This window comes from Vitis riparia, chromosome 10 (assembly GCF_004353265.1).
Source record: "Vitis riparia cultivar Riparia Gloire de Montpellier isolate 1030 chromosome 10, EGFV_Vit.rip_1.0, whole genome shotgun sequence".
Taxonomy (NCBI): domain Eukaryota; kingdom Viridiplantae; phylum Streptophyta; class Magnoliopsida; order Vitales; family Vitaceae; genus Vitis; species Vitis riparia.
Window position 1 is genome coordinate 19,452,434 of NC_048440.1, and position 20,804 is coordinate 19,473,237.

Sequence of the window (20,804 nt, forward strand, 5' to 3'; positions counted from 1 at the left end):
TGATTTTAGGGATATATCGGAAGTATGTCGGTAAATATTTTGACACAAAATATCGATGGACCTAAAATGAATAAGAACTTATAAAATGTAAAAAAGAAAAAAGAAAAAAAAAACTATTAAAAATGAAATTAGAAGTATAATATATATTTTAAAGTTATTTTGTTCAAGAAATTGATATATATATATATATATATATATATATATATATATATATATATATATATATATATATATATATATATATATATATATGATATAATTTATTATATTTCATAATAATATTATATGCTACGATAAAAAATATAAATTTCATAACTGTATATTTATTATTAAATTATATCAAATATTATTGGATAATAATATTGTGATATTTGATTATAGTATGTCTAATTTAAAAATATATTTAATATTAAAATTATAATTCATTTAATTTAATTGTATTAAATAATATAAAATAAATGATATATATATATATATATATATATATATATATATATATATATATATATATATATATAATTTTTAATATTTAATTAATATATTAATAATATTGAAAATACTATAAAAAAAATTATCATGATAGTTTTTAAATTTTTGGTAATCAATTAAATGAAAGTTTTAAATTTGATTATAAAATAATTATTATTAATTTATTCATTAAAATATTATTTTAATAATATGTTTATATTATGAATTTTAGAGTATTGTGCTCTATACGTTTAATAGGGGGCAAGTTTGCCCTAGTGGTTGGCCAGCAGCACGTTGAATCTTTTGATTGGGTTTAAGTCCCCTCAGCAGCAAAAATATCAGCACATTTTGGAACTTTCGACCGCCCCGTGTTGACCGCCACATGATATCATCCGCGTCCGCCCGGAGTTGACTGGTCCAACGTGTTAACATGGAAAGATATGACCAGAAGAGTATGGGCGGGGACGGGATTGTGAACTTGGAAAGCAACACTGACGTTTAACATGGAAATATCTGCCCACTCCATTGTGGTTTTGGTTTTCTCAAGGTCCTCAAAATAGGTGAAAACATAAAATAAGATTGACTTGACCTTTTCAACGTCATTAAGCATCATTGTGCTCAATAGAACCCACAACCAAATGTTGGAGACCTTCGAATGGTTTGAGCAATTGGCCACTGCCAAACACCTCTTCAAGTAAATGTCTTCTTCCACCCTTTCAAATATCTTAAATCGATTCGGTTTTAGGTAGATATCATTACCTCTTTTGAACCTTACTTTTATCACTAGTTAGTTTGTGTTGTAGAATTGCTCTGTCTCTTCCACCAGCGCTCAGCATCGGTAACACGGAAGTCATCACTTTATCATGAAGTCACATATGCGTCCTGTAAATTTGTTTCTTCAGTACTTGCTTCTATTCCTTATGCTCCCACTTTGCAGCTCCACTGACACCATAACTCCCAACCAACCCTTCAGAGATGGTGACCTTCTAGTCTCTAAACAGTCCAGGTTCGCTCTTGGCTTCTTCAGTCCACGGAATTCTACACTCCGATATATTGGAGTTTGGTACAACATTCGTGAACAAAACGTTGTATGGGTTCTTAACAGAGACCATCCTATCAACGATACCTCCGGAGTCCTCTCCATCAACACTATTGGAAACCTCCTTCTGCACCGCGGAAACACTCATGTATGGTCCACAAACGTTTCCATCTCCTCAGCGAACGCTACTGTGGCTCAGCTGTTAGATACCGGAAACCTAGTCTTGATTCAAAACGATGGCAACAGGGTGGTGTGGCAAGGCTTTGATTATCCTACAGATAGTTTGATTCCCTACATGAAACTCGGACTGGATCGGAGAACCGGTTTCAACAGGTTCCTAACTTCTTGGAAGTCCCCAACCGACCCAGGAACGGGGAAAAACTCGCTTACGATGAACGCCAGTGGGTCTCCTCAAATTTTTCTGTACCAGGGTTCAAAGCGGCTATGGAGATCCGGTAACTGGAACGGGCTCCGGTGGAGCGGTGTGCCGACGATGATTTACAGAACCATAATCAATGTTAGCTTTCTGAACAATCAAGATGAAATCTCTTATATGTATTCCCTGAACAACGTGTGGGTTCCCATGACGTTGACGATCGACGTCGATGGATATATGCAGCGGAGCGCGTGGACGGAAACGGAAGGCAAATGGTTCAGCTTCTACACAGCCCCAAGCGACAGATGCGACAGGTACGGCAGGTGCGGACTGAACGGCAACTGCGACAACAGCCGCGCCGAGTTTGAGTGCACGTGCCTGGCGGGGTTCGAGCCCAAGTCGCCACGTGACTGGTCCTTGAAAGACGGCTCAGCGGGATGCCTGAGGAAAGAAGGAGCGAAGGTGTGCGGGAACGGGGAAGGGTTTGTGAAGGTGGAAGGTGCGAAGCCCCCAGATACATCGATGGCACGTGTGAGCATGAACATGAGCTTGGAAGCGTGTAGAGAGGGGTGCCTGAAGGAGTGTTCTTGCAGTGGATACGCGGCTGCAAATGTGAGTGGAAGTGGGAGTGGGTGCTTGTCTTGGCATGGGGACTTGGTGGATACAAGAGTGTTTCCTGAAGGGGGCCAAGATTTATATGTGCGTGTGGATGCCATCACTCTAGGTATGCTAGCATTTAATTGTCAGGATTCATGAATGATTTCTCTCCCAGATTTATGAGATCATTTATGATGTTTTTTTTTTCGTGTATTTTTTTAGCTGAAAATCAAAAGCAGTCAAAAGGTTTCCTTGCGAAGAAGGGGATGATGGCAGTTTTGGTGGTGGGGGCTACTGTGATTATGGTTCTGTTGGTCTCCACATTTTGGTTCTTAAGGAAGAAGATGAAAGGTAATCAAACAAAAATTCTTATGGTTCATTAAGCCTTCTATCCAATGTTTGTGTCTTGGGCATGGAATAACATGAAGAGATTAATATGAAAAGCCAAACATTTCTAAGCTTAGTTACCTAGTGAATTAATCCCGGGTAGAGTCTTTTTTCCTTGCTTTCATGGTATTAAGGAATTGTATTATTTCTAAAAAAAATTTCCCATTTATTTTCCCCTACAATCAAAAAAGCATTATTTATTGTTATACTTCCATGACAGGGAGAGGAAGACAAAACAAAATGTTGTATAATTCGAGACCTGGTGCTACATGGCTGCAAGACTCTCCAGGAGCTATGGAGCATGATGAAAGTACAACCAATTCCGAATTACAATTCTTTGATGTGAACACCATAGCTGAAGCCACAAATAATTTCTCTTCTGAGAACGAACTTGGACGTGGTGGTTTTGGCTCAGTTTATAAGGTAGTCAGTCATTCTCAAATCTGTGATGACTACTGAAATTGTTGGACTTTCTTTCATTGCACAAACATTACGCTAAGCTGAATTTTCCTAACTGTGAATAAGCTAATTCTACATGATGATTATCAGGGTCAACTATCTAATGGACAAGAAATAGCTGTGAAAAAATTATCAAAGGATTCGGGACAAGGAAAAGAAGAATTTAAGAATGAAGCAACACTTATTGCAAAACTCCAACACATGAATCTTGTGAGACTTTTGGGTTGTTGCATTACAAAAGAAGAGAAGATGTTAGTCTATGAGTACTTGCCAAACAAAAGTTTAGATTCTTTCATTTTCGGTATGTACCATTTTTTTTTCTGCCATTTCCATTTCTTTAATCTTCTAAGGTTCTTGCATAATCACTTGGAGAAGTTATTTGCCTAATAAAAATCATTATTAGTGTATCCTAATATTGTTTTACTAATTGATATTTTATATATCTTTGGGCCAGATGAAACAAAGAAGTCATTGTTAGATTGGAGGAAACGCTTTGAAATTATTGTCGGAATTGCTCGAGGAATCTTATATCTTCATGAGGACTCTAGATTAAGAATCATACACAGAGATCTAAAAGCAAGCAATGTTCTACTCGATGCCGAAATGCTTCCAAAAATTTCAGATTTTGGCTTGGCTAGAATATTTCGAGGAAATCAAATGGAAGGAAACACAAATCGAGTAGTTGGAACATAGTAAGTGTTATGTTTGAGATGCCAAAGAAACGTATTAGTTGATATGTTTTAATAGTTTCTTTTATTTGCTATTACAGTGGTTACATGTCACCTGAGTATGCGATGGAAGGGTTATTTTCAACAAAATCCGATGTCTATAGCTTCGGAGTTTTGTTGTTAGAGATTATTACTGGGAGAAAAAATAGCACTTATTATCAAGACAATCCATCCATGAGCTTAATTGGACATGTGAGTGAGTTGAATGTGTGTTGCATTTCCTTTTTCTTTTCATTCTTTACAATAAGCTAATAGTGGTAAAATTCTCAGGTTTGGAACCTATGGGAAGAAGACAAAGCCTTGGATTTAATCGATCCGTCACTAGAAAAGTCATACCCTACAGATGAAGTATTGAGATGCATCCAAATTGGGCTCTTATGTGTCCAAGAATCTATAACGGATCGACCTACCATGTTGACTATTATTTTCATGTTGGGTAACAACTTTGCTCTTTCTTTTCCTAAACGGCCTGCATTTATTTCAAAAACAACTCACAAGGGTGAAGATCTATCATGCTCTGGTGAGGGACTTTTATCTGTAAATAATGTGACCATGACTGTGCTTCAACCTCGCTAAATGCTTACACTCTCACATGTTGTATGTTTATCCTCCATGACAATGAACAGTACAAGAAAAAAGCCTTTCGTTGACTGTTTTTCACCATCATGGTAGGGTATATCTGTCAAGGTATGTTACTATTTATATATGTCATCTATGCCAGTGTCAAGAAAAGTTTAAAGCTATCTTGACATTTACATATGTTAAGGTTGTTTCTATTTCTACCAATGATGAAATCTTTGTTAGTATGACATATGTCAATTTTCTTTCACTTTTGTCGAGGTTAACTTGCTCTTCTGTTAAGGTTGCTACAACAAATGTCAAGGATAAGTATAATATGTCAAGGTTTCTAGCTATTGCAATGTGAATGTTGGGCATTGGCCATCTGTCAAGGTTGCTTATGACAAATTTAATATTATTTTACTATAATTTTTAGTTTTAATGGAAAATGAACCTATTACCATATGAAACTTGTTTCCAAATTAAATTTGATACATATTTAATTATGATAATAATAACTAAGTCCTAAAACAATGTAAATAAACCATTACTCAAGGGGAAAAATCTTTTTTCTACTTACTCTCTATTTTCTATATACAAAAAAAAAAACTAATTGCAAACATTCAATTAAGATAATATACAAACTTAAATTGAAAAGTACAATACTATCTTCATAAGAGGTGGTCACTAATTCTTCATCATCTTCTTCTTTTTGCTATATTTCTTGAATACCTAGTAGGATAGACACAACATTAATAGAAAAGTAAGCAACAAGTATAAAAATAGCAAATTTCAAATTATAAGGTACTTTCAATTGCAAGAATACATTAAACATACATGCAATTTGTAGATACCATATCTCTAGCATTAATCTTCAAGCCCGACCCTCTAGAAAGACCCCAAAATTGTCAACACCTCTATCTCAAACCTATGATAGAAAAAACAAACGATGTTAACAAAAAGAAAAGCTCAAATTGTGAAATTAGATGTCTAACTACAATGAAATATTTTTAAGATTGAATTCTAAGTTTAATTATTGTGTTTTTATATTATGGACCTAAATAACTATAATAGTATACTTCTTTTTAATTTCTAAAAGGAATGCAAAAAGGAAAAGAGAAAACAAAAGTTTCAAATATATCTTTCATGTTATTTTGGCTTCTAAATAGATAAAAACTCACATTATCCAAGAAATTGTTAAAATTAAAATTGAGCATAAATTTTAATCATCTCAATCATAAATAATGAAATATCTAAATTCAAATTCATAGAAACCACACTAACTATTAATTTCATGCACCAAATGCATCTAATCTTAACAAAATAAAAAATCAAGGATATTCTCCTTCAATTCTAATAGGATAATAGATCTTATGTTTGCAAATTTTGTCTTTATTTCAAGAATTAATAAATGCACAAGCTATCTAGTTGAGAGCTTAAATCTGTAAATTTTTAAAAGAAATAAATTAATTAAATAAACAAAAAAGGTCTAAGTAATGGAAAATCTCCAAAATTAAAGAGAAAATCAAGCACACTTCATAAATGGGAAAGAGTTATGCAATATGCTGCTATTCTTTTCTAACTAATGTGAAATTGAAAACAAATTTGACACAAAGTTGTGTGAGAATACATCTATAAGGTTCATAGAAATAATGTGTAGATTGTCATTTAAAGCTATGTAAACTAAGAATGACAAATAGCAAATTATATTATTTATATCTATCATACCTTGTTAAAATACCATGTCAAATATTCCATAGATAGACAACTACGCATGAGTATGAAAATGTTGTCTAGATGTTTTTCTCATAGGCAACTAATGCATGAGTTCATCGAATTCAAAACTTAACAACAATTAAAGCTGACAAAGCACCCAATTATCAATTATTAAAGAACTCTTAATCCGAGCAAAAACTAAAACTAATAAAGCAACTAATAACAAAATATAAGAGTTGCATTGGTACCCGATATAATGTTCTTCCTAATGTAATTGTGCTCATTAAAACAAAAAACTTCACAGCATAAATTAATTGAAGACCCCGTATAAGCAACAAGAAAATACTTCATACCATTATAGTGGTAATTAAGGACTACAGAAACAATTTTAGTTGGCTTGTGACTATAAATGGAAGAATTAAAATTTTGTGAGGGTTGATTTATTGTTTATCAATAAAATAGCATATCAACATTTAACAAAAGAAAGAGTTTCAAACAATCATGAATCAAAACATTAAAATTAGGCCTAAAAAGAGGAAAAAAACAAAGAGAAAGAACCAAACCAAAGGAGCCCAAGTAAAAATTCAAGTGCATAAATAAGTAAAATTAAATGGTTAACCATATTAAAGAGAAAACCATGTCCCATTATGCAAATTGTTTTTGTGTGCCCAAATATACAGTTTTGTTTCTTCAAATTGCATTAAAAGTCCAATGGTATCTGTAAAGGAAATAATAGAGATAAAATTTAAAGGTAATCTACTCATAATTATTTCAATTAACACATCCAAATATTATGGATCAATAGAGAAATCAATTTAAAGAAAACTAAACATCAGCCTTTACTAGCATAAAACGAAAACAAATTTTTTTTTTTTTTTTTTTTAAAAAAATTCATTAGATATCAGATTATTTTTGGGGCAACAAAATTGAGACACATAATTGCATTAACCATTGATGCCTACAAACTCAATTCGAAACATAAAAATGAAATTGAACATGAATTTCAAGCTTCAAAATTGCGAACCAAAAAAACACTTACAAAATGTTAGAAAAGAATGGGAAGAAAATTTCTAAAATAGGATATTCTAAGATGCCTTTTTTTAGTTATCTTTCTTAGTTTTTCTATAATCAAAGAGAGTAAAAAAGGAAAAGAAAAAGTGAAGATGGAAGAGAATTAGATAAGAGAGTAAAATTCACCAATTATCTTAATTGCAATAATTTTCAAGATTACCCTTAAGCCGTATTTGACTCTTTTTTTTTTTTTCAAACTTTCCTCGCGTTTTAAAATGAACTTCTTTACAAATGGAAAATCTCATAACTTAACATAATAAATGATATCAAAATAGAGAAGTTTGAACATAAGTCAATAATTTCTCTATTGTGTTATTGCTACAAATATATTTTGTATGAGTATATTATTTGGATTCATAGAGATAGAAAGAAACCGAACTCTGTTATTATGTTGAACAGCCAATTTTCCTAAAAGTTTAAGCTTATAGGATTTGAGGTCAATATGTGTTTTATGTCTGTTAACACTCAACACATATTTCAATAAAAAATTTCATGAACTCCTCAAACATATATACTACATACAACTTAGGGCACCAAAGAATACGAGTAAAAGGAGTATATGCTAGAAGTCATTATTTCTAATGTTTAGTGGATTTAATATTTATATTATTAAAAATTAATATTTATGTGAATAAAAAATATCTCAACATAAAATTACAAAATTTTAATTATTTATAAAGAAATTTATTAAATTTAGAATTTTTAAAATTTAGTTTTTATTATCTGATTTACTATTAAATGCTTATTATTTTGGTTTTCTTTATTTTTTCAATGGTCTTTTTCCACAAATTATTTCATATGTCTATAATTTTGTCGATCTTTGACACGTGGATTATCTTGGAAAATGTTCTTAATAACAAAGAAATATTCCTTCTCATGATGAGTATGAACTAGAATTCTTGTTTTTTAGCGAATAAAGCTCCCCAATTTGGTGAGGAAATGAGATAGTCACTCTTTTTTTTTTGGTTACTCGCATTATGTACTCAAAGTATTTATCCAAATATTCAATACACCTACGAAACCACACTTTTCCATTTCCAAAATGTAACATACGTGACGATAGGCTTGCACACTTGAAAAGCAAAACTGACATTTAACATCGAAGGATTTAATTATGGTCTTGTGTTTTTTTTAGGTCCTATAAACAGGTGAAAACTTAAAATAACATTGACTTGACCAACTCAACATGTGATTACGTTGTATACGTCAATGTAGTCAATAGAATTTCTTTCCCTTGACTTGGCATTGAGTACGCTAGTGCCAGCCTTATCTTCCCATGGGAACTTGAACAATTTGAGCAATTGGCCATTGCCAACCACATTTTTAAGTAATGTCTTCTTCCACCCTTCAAATATCTTAAAATCGATTAAGTTTTATGTAGATATCATTTTCACTTTTAAACCTTACTTATTATCATTAAGCTTTGTAACGTAGCCGTCACTCACAAGTTGCACCAAAATTGAAGTTTAACTGTTGGGTAGGCGCAATTTTGAAGTGATCAAGCTATGATACGTTTAATACCACTGCAACTTGGTCTCATTCATAAATGTGGTGTGGAGATAGTACCATAGTTTTAAAAGGTGCAAGGCACACCTAAGGCGCAAAAGTATCCTATAACTTAGGCACAAGGCACAACACAAAGCGCTCACATGAGTGAAGTGAAACCTAACCTAGTATCCATATCAATTTTATAAAATATGATACAAAACTCAATCCTGTCAATAAAAAATTTAATACTTTAAAAGAAGCATTCAACAAAAAAAAATATATGTAATAAAATTATGTAGATTTTAATATACAATTAGAAATTTCAAGAATAAAAGTGTTTAAAAATGAAAAGTAAAGTAGACAAGGCACACCTCTTCACAAGGCACATGTCTTGGCAAGCAATGTACTATAGCTAGGGAGTGGTTGTGCTTTGAGCCTAAGCGTGCTTTAAGCACGCCTTTTAAAACTATGGTTTGGTGACCATTTTAAAAAACAATTATGAAAAATAGTTTTTGAGAACAGTTTTTAAAAACTATTCTCTGATTCTTGTAGAATAAAAGTATATTTGGAAATCTAAAATGTTTTTATCTTGTTTTAAATATTTTTAAATATGTTTTAAAAATAATTTTTGTTTGTATAATTATTTCTTAAAACAATTATAAAAAAACAAGTGAAAAAGTCATAAAATAATTTTTAGTTGTCAAACAATTTTTCTATGTTTTTTGTTCTAGAAAACAAAAAACTATTTTCAAAACCGGTTCCCAAACATGCCTTTAATATGGGGTTGAGTGTTTTTTTTTCTTGCTTTCAAGATATTAAGGATTTATATTCTTAATTTTTTTCCCATCTATTTTCCCCACAATCAAATAAGCATTATTTATTGTTATACTTCCATGACAAGGAAAGGAAGACAAAACAAAATGTTGTATAATTTGAGACTTGGTGCTACATGGCTGCAAGACTCTCTAGGAGATAAGGAGCATGAAGAAAGTACAACCAATTCTGAATTACAATTCTTTGATATGAACACCATAACTACAGCCACAAATAATTTCTCTTCTAAGAACGAACTTGGACGTGGTGGTTTTGGCTCAGTTTATAAGGTAGTTAGTCATTCTCAAATTTGTGATGAATATTGAAATTGTTGGACTTTCTTTCATTGCACAAACATTACTCTAAGCTGAATTTTCCTAACTATGAATAAGCTAATTCTACATGACGATTATTAGGGTCAGCTATCTAATGGACAAGAAATAGCTGTGAAAAAATTATCAAAGGATTCGGGACAAGGAAAAGAAGAATTTAAGAATGGAGCGACACTTATTGCAAAACTCCAACACGTGAATCTTGTGAGGCTTTTGGGTTGTTGCATTACAGAAGAAGAGAATATCTTAGTCTATGAGTACTTGTCAAACAAAAGTTTAGACTCTTTCATTTTCGGTATGTACCATTTATTTTTTGCCATTTCCATTTCTTTAATCTTCTAAGGTTCTTGCATAATCACTTGGAGAAGTTATTTGCCTAATAAAAATCATTATTGGTTTATCCTAATATTGTTTTAATGATTGATATTTTATATATCTTTGGGCCAGATGAAACAAAGAAGTCATTGTTAGATTGGAGGAAACGCTTCGAAATTATTGTTGGAATTACTCGAGGAATCTTATATCTTCATGAGGACTCTAGATTAAGAATCATACACAAAGATCTAAAAGCAAGCAATGTTCTACTCGATGCCGAAATGTTTCCAAAAATTTCAGATTTTGGCTTGGCTAGAATATTTCGAGGAAATCAAATGGAAGGAAACACAAATCGAGTAGTTGGAACATAGTAAGTGTTATGTTTGAGATGCCAAAGAAACGTATTAGTTAATATGTTTTAATAGTTTCTTTTATTTGCTATTGCAGTGGTTACATGTCACCTGAGTATGCGATGGAAGGGTTATTTTCAACAAAATCCGATGTCTATAGCTTCGGAGTTTTGTTGTTAGAGATTATTACTGGGAGAAAAAATAGCACCTATTATCGGGACGGTCCATCCATAAGCTTAGTTGGAAATGTAAGTGAGTTGAACGTATGTTGCATTACCTTTTTTTTTTTTTTTTTTCATTCTTTACAGTAAGCTAATAATGGTAAAATTATCAGGTTTGGAACTTATGGGAAGAAGGCAAAGCCTTAGATATAATCAATCCGTCACTAGAAAAGTCATACCCTACAGATGAAGTATTGAGATGCATCCAAATTGGGCTCTTATGTGTCCAAGAATCTGTAACGGATCGACCTACCATGTTGACTATTATTTTCATGTTGGGTAATAACTCTACTCTTCCTTTTCCTAAATGGTCTGCATTTATTTCAAAAACAACTCACAAGAGTGAAGATCTATCATCCTCTAGTGATGGACTTTTATCTGTAAATAATGTGACCGTGACTGTGCTTCAACCTCGCTAAATGCTTACACTTTCAATTTATCCTCCTTGACAAGGAATTGTATACACAATGTCATTAAGAGAACACCTTTTGATTTAATCATCATAGTTAGATAATTAACCAACTCTGTAAGTGTATGCTCAAAGATAGGGCAAGTATGGAAGCTTCCGGGTACAATCAAACAACTAATCAGCCCCATTGAATTTATGAACATAAACTGTTTCAACATCATGGCCCTAAAATCATATAATTAAAATGGTTCAAATGGAGCTAATTCTTTACACATGCTCTGCTGAATAGGATCTATCGAACGACAAACCAAATAGTCCCATATTGGTAGTGGAAGCACTTGGAAGGAGGCAATGCATTATGATTCTTAGGCTATGACTGATGACCGAAAGACTGAATGTTCAATTGGTAAATCTTTGGATTTGCAAAATTTTTTGAGACTATCAGGAGATGTTTATCACATTTTACTTCTTGCTAGGATGGTCAAATCTGCCTCCTCTTTTATATTCAAGGCATACCCGTGGTTCCTAAAATGAATTACAGGGCCATTCACTTTTCCTGTCAAGCAGTGAGTGACAATTGGAAAACATGCCCATTTGAATTTTGGATGGTTAGTTGCCTTGACCATAAGGCATTTTGGATGGATAATTACAAAAAAAGGAATTATATTTGTTTTTCTGCTTTGGGCATGGCACGTGAGATCAAATTTTACAATGTATGGATGTTTAGTACATGAGCATCTTCATTGCAAATAATTTTACAAATTTTCTGTACATTCTTCATTGGATTTCCATTTTCTCTAAAATATTGTAGATGGTTGAACATGGGTACGTGCAGACTATAGAGTATGGCTTCGGATCCAAGACATCTGAAATTCAAAGTTAACAATCGATTATGTGAAATCAAAGGGAAAAATATAATTGGAAGTGGAAAAAACATTGAGAAATGATGATTACAAAGACTTGAGAGAGCGAAAAGGCTGAGTTTCACGCCTGACTAGTATAGCCACATGCCATTTGTTGATTAACCTTGGGTATAGTTGGACAATCCAACAGTTGACACTAGTCGAGGTAGGTTGGGAGAGGGAGAGCAGACATATTCATAACTTTAAGATGAAAAAGGTTTGGTTTAAAGACCTCAGAGCATCCCTAATTTGGTTGGTTTTTAGTACTGACTAATGAGAAGATTTGGTTGTTTTCTTTTTTCACTTAATTTTTTTCTAATCTTATTGACAAATGAATGACAATGCATGTTAAAAGAATAATTAAAAAGACACCATTACTTCGAGGCGGCGCACGAGGAAGGAAGACCACAAAAAGTGTTATAATTTGAGCCATGTTGCTACATACCTACAAGAATTAATCCCCAAAAACAAAGGTGCATGTGTCGTGTAAGTAGAATAAATTCTGAATTATCAAGGAATTCAAGATGAGGACTAGTAGAAGAATTTAAGAAAACATGAATATAAAGATTTTAATCTATGAATACTTGTCAAACAACTTCTTGAACTTTATTTATTTTCATCCCATACTTCTTTTTAGTTTTTGACACGCTACATGTTTTCATATCTTTTGTCCGTAGTCTTGCCTTATAACATGAAAAAGTTGTTTTATATGAAATTATATAATAATATTTTTAATATAGTATATATCAGAGTTTCATTTGATGGTAGATCATGTATTCAAGTCTCACCATAGGTTGGTTTACCAATTTGTAGTTGTTTGTCTACGAGAGCAAGAAATAAGAAAGGATGTTAAATTCCATAAGCTTAAATAAAAATTGTAATTTGAGATGATGGAACTTTCATACTTTTTGTTTTGATGAGACAAAAATATCAATCTTAGATTAAAAAGAAAAAGAAAAAAACTTCAAAATTATTGTTGGAATTACTAGAGGAATCTCAACTTGTGTTTGATTTCTTGAAAGTAATATGGAAAAATTAAGAAAAAAAATACGATTTCCTTGTATTTAATTTATCATCAAAAATACCATAAAAGAATTAAATATAATTAAAATTACTAAGAAATTAGTATATTTTTAAAGTATTTAATTTTTATACAAAAGAGAAAAAAAAATACTATTGATTTAGATTAAAACACAATATGTAAAAATAATTTATTAACTTTAAATCTATTTATTAATTTTTTTCACTTTTTTTTCTTCTATTTTCCTTTACTATTTTCTTTCCCCAAGAGCCAAATATAGGGTTATATCTTCATCAAAACTTAACCATGTAGGATATAAAAGCAAGCAATTAATATTCTTCTATATACTGAAGTGATTCCAAAAATTACAGATAGATTTTGGTATGGCCAAAAGATATGGAAGGAACCAAATTGAAGGAAACAGAAATCTGGTGGGTGGAACATAGTAAGCGTCATGCATCAGATGCCAAAATACAACATTGAACAAATCTTTCCGGTCTGTCTTATTTGTCACTCCAGCAACCATATATTACTTATATGTCACCTAAGTATGTAATGGAGGGGTTACTTTCAATAAAATCTGGTGTTTATAGCTTTGGAGTTTTGCTATTAGAAATTATTTTGGGGGAAAAAACAATGCTCACTATCATGATAATCCCTCCTTGAACTTAGTTTGACATGTGAGTTAATTGAATTTCTTATAGCTTACTTCTTCTTCACTGTAATCTGATGCTATAAAGAGATAAATTCAGGTTTGTAACTTGAGGAGAGGAGGCAAAGCTTTGGGTATAATTGATCCTTTATTAGAAAAGTCAGATCCTGCAGATGGATGAAGTGCTGACATGCATCCAAATTGGGCTCCTATGTGTGCAAGAATGCCAACTACTTACCATGTTCTTTGGAAACTACTCTACTCTTTCTTCTCCTAAACCACCTGCATTTATTTTGAAAATTAACATGTCATGATGGTGAGTCCCCATCAACATCAAGTGTAGGAAGCTTGTTTTGAAGCTTGCTGATTGCTCCAGCTCTGATAAGTTGTTAAAATTAATTATTTTACCTACCAGAGGTAGTTTACACAAATATCATTAAAGTTCTCTCTCTCTCTCTCTCTTTCTTTTCTTGTTTTTGTCCGTAGGCAACAACAATGTAAAATAATGAGAAGAACCACAGCCTAACATCAGCTTCCTCCATGTCAAGAATGAGAAACAAAAGTTATGGTGTAAAAAGTTTAAAACATTGTCTCCTGGAATGATAAAACTTCTTTTTGATTTGTTTCTGCAGCATCTGCTAATGGTTCTTGACCTGTTTCTTTCAGCCCATAGCTGCTCCATCCTTGGCCAAATCTTTTTCTATTTATTGTGAGTTAAACGAACCCATTCCCATCTGATCATGAACTGATCTCTTGGCACAAGGCCTAGATAAGACAGCCTGTTCCTGTACTTCTTTTAATGTTGCTACTACTTAACCACTAGTACCAAGGGAGCTGATGAGGGATATTTCACTATATTCACTATCAAATTTAAATGCTAACTAATTACCTATTTTACCATATTTGGGTTGTTGAATATAACATAGAATAAAATAAGAGAAAAAATAACATATCTTTAATCGGTTATGGGATTTTGGACATGTTATTGAATATATTATTCACTATAATTTGTTTTATATTCATTTTAAATGACATATGTTAATTCTAAATTGAAATATAGGTATATGTGTATATATATCATGTACAAAAACATTATTTTAAAAAAAAAAATATTTTGACATTATTTATTTTGAAAAATAAAATTTTTTAGTTAAAAATAAAAACTAAAAAATTAGTTATGAAATATACTGTAAAATACATTAAAAAAAAACTTTTAGAGTATTATTTAATATATAACTTTTCATATATTGAATAATATAATATAATTTTTTCTATTTATAAATTTTAAATATTTTAATCATGAGTATTATAAATAAATAAATAATTTTTTACTAAATATTAAATTATTGAATAATCTCTAAATATCATTAAATGTGAGAGAAAATTTATATTTTTTATCCAAAAATTGAGAAATAATATTTTAGTTTTTATTTATTTTATAAGTTAAATATAAGTATGACATAACATATTTCATTTATATATATATTGGATATAATGTCCAAAATATCCCATTATTTATCATTTCCACCAGAATATGATACCTTAAGAATTAAAAATTTTATTCTATTTGGTGAATTATGTGTTAATTTATCCTCAATTTATATTTATGTGTTTAAGGGTTTTTTTTTCTTTATTTTTTCTTTTTAACTTTTTCCTTTAACTTATCTTTTCTAAGTTGTTATAATTCTTTGAATGTGAACATAATGGAACTATCCACCTAATCTTCAAAGTAGTCATACTTTAGAGGGCAGATATTAAAATGACTGTCAATGTCTCATTTTTTCTTTATTATATTTTTAGTAACTATCATATCTCATTTACCTACTTTCAGTCACCCCCTTCTTGATCAACAATCTATTGCATGATAACTTTTCTTTTTAAATTCAATACAAAGACTAGTCTTCTGAATTACATCTAATCAATTTCACCCTCTACCCCACCCTTTCCACTTAGAAGACGAGTAAGAATTGGCTTAGAAGATGAGTAGGAATTTGGACCTTTTCCACCTAACATATACTAGTCAAAGTTTGATTATTTCACGGATTATGGAGGTCTCAATTTTCTTCATCAAAGGCGGTGGTAGAAGTGTCACAGAAATGATTTGTGAAAAAGAATGACAATGATAATGATCGATCATAGCGGTGGGGAGATTGATAGTAATAAGATTTGATTGCAATAAGAGCGGTCACTAACTATCATAACTAAATATGATGGTGACCAACTTCAAATATTGTGATGTTTCTATGACTCAATATTAATACCCTCACTCTTTCATATCCCATTCACTTTTCAAATATTATATTATTAGTTTTTTTTTTTATTAGACTTTCATTTTTTTCACATGAAAACTTATAAAAAAATATTGTTAATTTTATAAAGAAGTAGTTTTTGGAAAACCAGTTCAACAAACTTGTGGTTGAAGCCCTTTCACCTAATTAGTTCAAGCCCACCCGTGATATGAAAGATGCTTCTAATTTCTTTTTCCAATTTCTTCAAAGTCACCGGGCAAAACAAAGAATATATTATAATCCTCCAACTTCGTGGTGGCGGGGCCTCCAGTCCATTACAAAACTTTGAAGGCCGAGAAAATGAAAGATATTGGAAAAGGAAAAAAAAAAAAAAGTTGTGCAAGGAAAGAAAGACAGTTGCGGGTGTTTATTTGACAAAGGGAGAAGAACAAGGAAAAGGAAAAGGAAAAAACAGTGAAGGGATGGGACATGGGCATAAGCCATCAGGAAGCAGTAGCAAAAACAACCTAAGCCACTTACCCAAGAGAAACAAAATTAAAATTTTAGAGCTCTCTGTGGCATGCCTTCGATGATTGAACTTGGACTCTCTCTTAAACCACCACTTAAACATCGGAGAGAGGGGGGTGGACATGGGAGCAGAAGGCATAAATTAAAGGAGAAAACAACAAACAGAGAAATGAAATGAAGAAGAGAAAGAGGCCACACACGTAGCCCAGGCTCATGGATCACGTGGTTTGATGAGTGACGTATGAAATAGGAAATGAAAAGAAAGAGGAGGAGGAGGAGGAGGAGGTCCACATGGCCATTCACGTCAAAGCCCCTCAAACCCAAAGGGGCTTGGCTATTTGCTAAAGCCTAAAAGGAACGCGTCGGCAGTCTTGTGCTCTAAGAGGCTCTTGTGCTCTAAGAGGCTCACATTCTTCGACCTTTCTAATCCATCCGTCACTCCCCAGCTAGTCCCTCTCGCTGGATTCATTGATTCAATCTAACCCATCACTTTCATCACAGCTGTCCATCTCTCTCTTCATTTTCATTTTTCATCTAACAAATGTAGGAGTGCTTTAATTTCCTTCGTAAATTACTTCCTTAATAAGACAACATAAATTTGGAAAATATTTATTCTATGTGTCTTAAAAAAGCAAGTAGCTTTCTCGCATTAGCATATCAATAAAATAGCAGCTTGCATATAAAGATGGTGTCTCAAACTGTCTTACTTGGGCCATTTATTTATACAATTATTTTTAAAAATAAATAAAAATAACAAAAAATAATTAAAATATATTCTAAATAATATTATGTCTGATCCTTCCCTGATAGGGACAAAATCTTTAAGTAGAATTTGTTTGGAATTTCGTTGTACAATTTACAAGTTCCAAATAAAAATTTGGACTCGTTGCAACTTGCAAGGCCCATGATTTTCAAGCAATCACATCCAATATTAAAAAAAAATTAAAAAAATGAGCCTGTCAATTCCACCGAAGATTAGTTAAAATTTTTACTTCATTTGAATCACTCTATAATCGCCATCTGTCCAAAATCTGTGGGTATGCAATGAATTGGCGAAACTACCCCTCTTAAAGCATATACTGAAAACATTGCTTTTGTTGTCATTAATGGAAAAGGTTAAGAGGAATGATGAGTTTTCTCCCTTTGAAAGGAAACCCATTTCTTTGCCTCCGGCATGTAACCGACGAAATTGAAAAAAGAGACCATAACGGTAATGGGCGGTCCAAAGTACCCCTCCAACTTCAAATCCTATGTCAACCACAGCCCGGTCAACATCAAGGGTATTATGGTAACTGAGGTCGCCTTTATACCCACGTCACAGGCTAGGGTCCTCAGCCTCAGGTTTATTTCTTCTATCTGCCCTACAAGGAAAGACCAAAACCTCAAAAACCCTCTACTGAGTTGGAAAGAGGAGGAGTCAATTTTGGAGAGAGAGAGGGAGGGAGGAGCGAGTTGAGAATGGCGACTCAGTTTCCCGACGATTTCAAGTGTCCGATTTCTTTGGAGATAATGTCCGACCCGGTTATACTGTCGTCGGGTCATACTTTTGATCGGTCGTCAATTCAGCGGTGGCTGGACTCCGGTCACCGGACGTGTCCTATTACTAAACTGCCTCTCTCTGAGCACCCCTCTCTCATCCCTAACCATGCTCTGAGAAGTTTAATTTCCAACTATACCCTTGTGTCTGCTCCAAAACCACAGCCTCATCCGGAGCCCCAAACCCTAATCGCTACTCTCACCTCACCGTCTTCTCCGCTCCACTCCAAGCTCCACTCGCTCGACCAACTCAACCAGTTCTCCAAGCGTAACCCGGCTTTCCGTCGGCGGTTGACCGAGTCAGGCGCGGTTTCGGCGGTGCTGAACTGTGTTGGCTCGGAGGATTCGAGTCTGCAAGAGAAAGCGCTCTCGCTACTGTTGAATCTCAGTTTGGATGACGATAACAAGGTGGGTTTGGTGGCGGAAGGCGCTATCGGTCGAATAGTCGCCGCTTTGCACGGCCGGTCCCCCGATTGCAGGGCGGTGGCGGCCACTATGTTGACGAGTTTGGCGGTGGTAGAAGTGAACAGGGCCACGATTGGGACATACCCATATGCTATAAGGGCGCTTGTTTCGCTACTTCGAGACGGGAAAGGTAGAGAGAAGAAAGAGGCTGCGACGGCACTATATGCTATCTGTTCGTTCCCGGATAATAGGCGAAGGGCTGTTGAATGTGGGGCGGTACCGATTTTGATCAGAATTGCAGATTCGGGATTGGAGAGGGCAGTTGAAGTTCTGGGCCTTTTGGCAAAGTGCAAGGAAGGAAGAGAAGAGATGGAGAAATTCAATGGTTGCGTAAAGATTTTGGTGCGTGTTTTGAGAAATGGAAGCTCGCGGGGTGTACAGTATGCACTGATGACTCTGAATTCGCTGTGTAGCAATGGGGATGGGATGTGTTTGGAGACGATGAAAGAAGGGGTCTTGGAGATTTGTATGGGCTTGGTAGAGGATGATAATGAGAAGGTTAGGAGAAATGCTTCAAGTTTGGTTCAGACTCTGCAGGGAAAACATTAACTGTGGAAGAATTTGAGGGAGATGAAGTGTGCAAGAGATATGTTTTTCTGTGACGCCACTTGGTCCTTTGTGGAGGTGAGTTGGGTGTTGTTGATTGGTTCTCCTATTTTGGATAGTTCATGTACAAAAGAAAAAAAAAAGGTTAGATTTTGGTGGGCATGTGGCTTTTTTGTATTGTACATTTCAAATAAAAATGACATATATGAGCTCTCTTCTTTTTGGAAAGTTTCAATTTTGCTTTGTAAATGATAATTCTTCTCGATTCACAAATTTTCCCTGTTTTCAAGCATATCTTATCTTCACAGCATTACCTAGTAGTTTTCCATTTGAATGATTCACTTATAAATAAGCTTCAATGCGGTTGTGATAGATTATGCTATCAGGAGGAATGAAGAAACTAAATTAAAATTTTTAATGAAGCTGGTTGCTTCTTTTCCTTCACAAACATTTTATCTAAGAAGCTAGAATTAGGAAAGTACAAGCAACATTGTCGAAGTTTGTTCATTTCCAAGCCTTCTATGTATGGTTTAGTGTTTTATAATGGCTATCATCTGGGATAGTACAAGTTGACCTGTCTTCGTTCCTATTTTTTATTGGGCCCTGTAATTGGTGCCACACCTTCCTGCTGAGTTCCAGCATGGGATAAAACTTGCCTCTCATAGTTCTCTATGTGTTCCTAAGTTAAGCGCTGCTACAAATCAGCTTCTTTTCTTTTCTTGGGTGATTCAATGTCTATCTTTTTTATAGCTAATGTTTTTTCCCCTATTTGGTACATGGAATCAAACTAGGGCCTACCTCATCCCCATCTCAACCCATTGACATTTGAGCCAGACCTGAAGCTCTCCTAGGTGGTTCAATATTGCTACTTGGATTTTGTCTGAGGTTATTGAATTTATACCAGTATAGATACTTCTAAGTGATAACTTTGTTGTGTAATATTTGCACCCATTATTAACCAAGTAAATTGTTTCCTTTCTTCAAAAGCTGCTTAAATGTATATTAACTTGGACACACAATGCTTTGATCTTAGTAGAAATTCCTCGATATCATACTTTTAGGTAACTTTATTGATATTTTAGCATCATGCATGATCTGGGAATAATATCTGAAGATCATATGGAATGTTAGGCTTTTATGAAGACTGCGGTAGTTTGCTACACAAGGTTTATGTCAGAGGAATTTGATGAGAAGGATGAATTGAGGTTATTGGAAGTCTTTGTTATTTTGTAATTTTTTTTTCTTTCTTTTTTTTCTTTTTTTGATAGGTAAATAAGAAGGTTTAGAAAAAAAAAATTGATGAGAAGGTTTTTTTTTTTGTTATTTTGTAATTTATTTATGAGATGTTAGAGATAGAAGCCTCTTTTTTGGAGATTTAGTAATTTGCTTGAACTTCATTAAAATGCTGGCTAGGCTAGGAGAAAGAGTATTCTTTTAGTGGATAATGGAATTTAATCTAGAGGCGGAGATAATGGTTTTGTCCCAAATTTGGAACTTTCATTCCATCATTCCTTCTATCAACCCACTTCAAGGTCATGGACTGTTAAGAGACCTTGCCCCCATTTTTTTCTCTAGTGTAGTGCAACAATCATCGTTACT

The 20,804-nt window shown here is 33.3% G+C and overlaps 3 protein-coding genes across 7 annotated transcripts in view; all 3 read left to right on the forward strand.

Moving 5' to 3' along the window:
- Positions 1-4,717, forward strand: part of LOC117922875 (G-type lectin S-receptor-like serine/threonine-protein kinase At1g11410) — a 44,626-nt gene extending 39,909 nt beyond the window's left edge. The window contains exons 1-8 of one of the 5 annotated variants that reach the window (XM_034841067.1): positions 1,337-2,024; positions 2,127-2,607; positions 2,703-2,831; positions 3,088-3,290; positions 3,417-3,627; positions 3,781-4,018; positions 4,096-4,246; positions 4,325-4,717. In XM_034841067.1, coding sequence (XP_034696958.1) covers positions 1,344-2,024; positions 2,127-2,607; positions 2,703-2,831; positions 3,088-3,290; positions 3,417-3,627; positions 3,781-4,018; positions 4,096-4,246; positions 4,325-4,630 — 2,400 coding nt within the window. In that variant the 5' untranslated portion in view covers positions 1,337-1,343 and the 3' untranslated portion in view covers positions 4,631-4,717. Of the gene's footprint in view, positions 1-1,336; positions 2,608-2,702; positions 2,832-3,087; positions 3,291-3,416; positions 3,628-3,780; positions 4,019-4,073; positions 4,247-4,324 lie in introns of those variants that run through there. The other 4 variants (XM_034841065.1, XM_034841069.1, XM_034841068.1 and 1 more) reach the window with 4 other exon arrangements.
- A 5,090-nt stretch (positions 4,718-9,807) lies between these two features.
- LOC117923182 (G-type lectin S-receptor-like serine/threonine-protein kinase At1g11410) lies at positions 9,808-11,421 on the forward strand. Its single transcript, XM_034841415.1, has 5 exons — positions 9,808-9,990; positions 10,117-10,327; positions 10,480-10,717; positions 10,795-10,945; positions 11,032-11,421. The coding sequence occupies exons 1-5, from the start codon at positions 9,808-9,810 to the stop codon at positions 11,335-11,337; spliced, it is 1,089 nt and encodes a 362-aa protein (XP_034697306.1). The 3' UTR covers positions 11,338-11,421.
- A 6,587-nt stretch (positions 11,422-18,008) lies between these two features.
- On the forward strand, positions 18,009-19,491 carry LOC117924313 (U-box domain-containing protein 8). Its single transcript, XM_034842921.1, has one exon. It carries the CDS (start codon positions 18,117-18,119, stop codon positions 19,206-19,208), a length of 1,092 nt encoding a protein of 363 aa, XP_034698812.1. The 5' UTR covers positions 18,009-18,116; the 3' UTR covers positions 19,209-19,491.
- Positions 19,492-20,804: the final 1,313 nt, after the last annotated feature.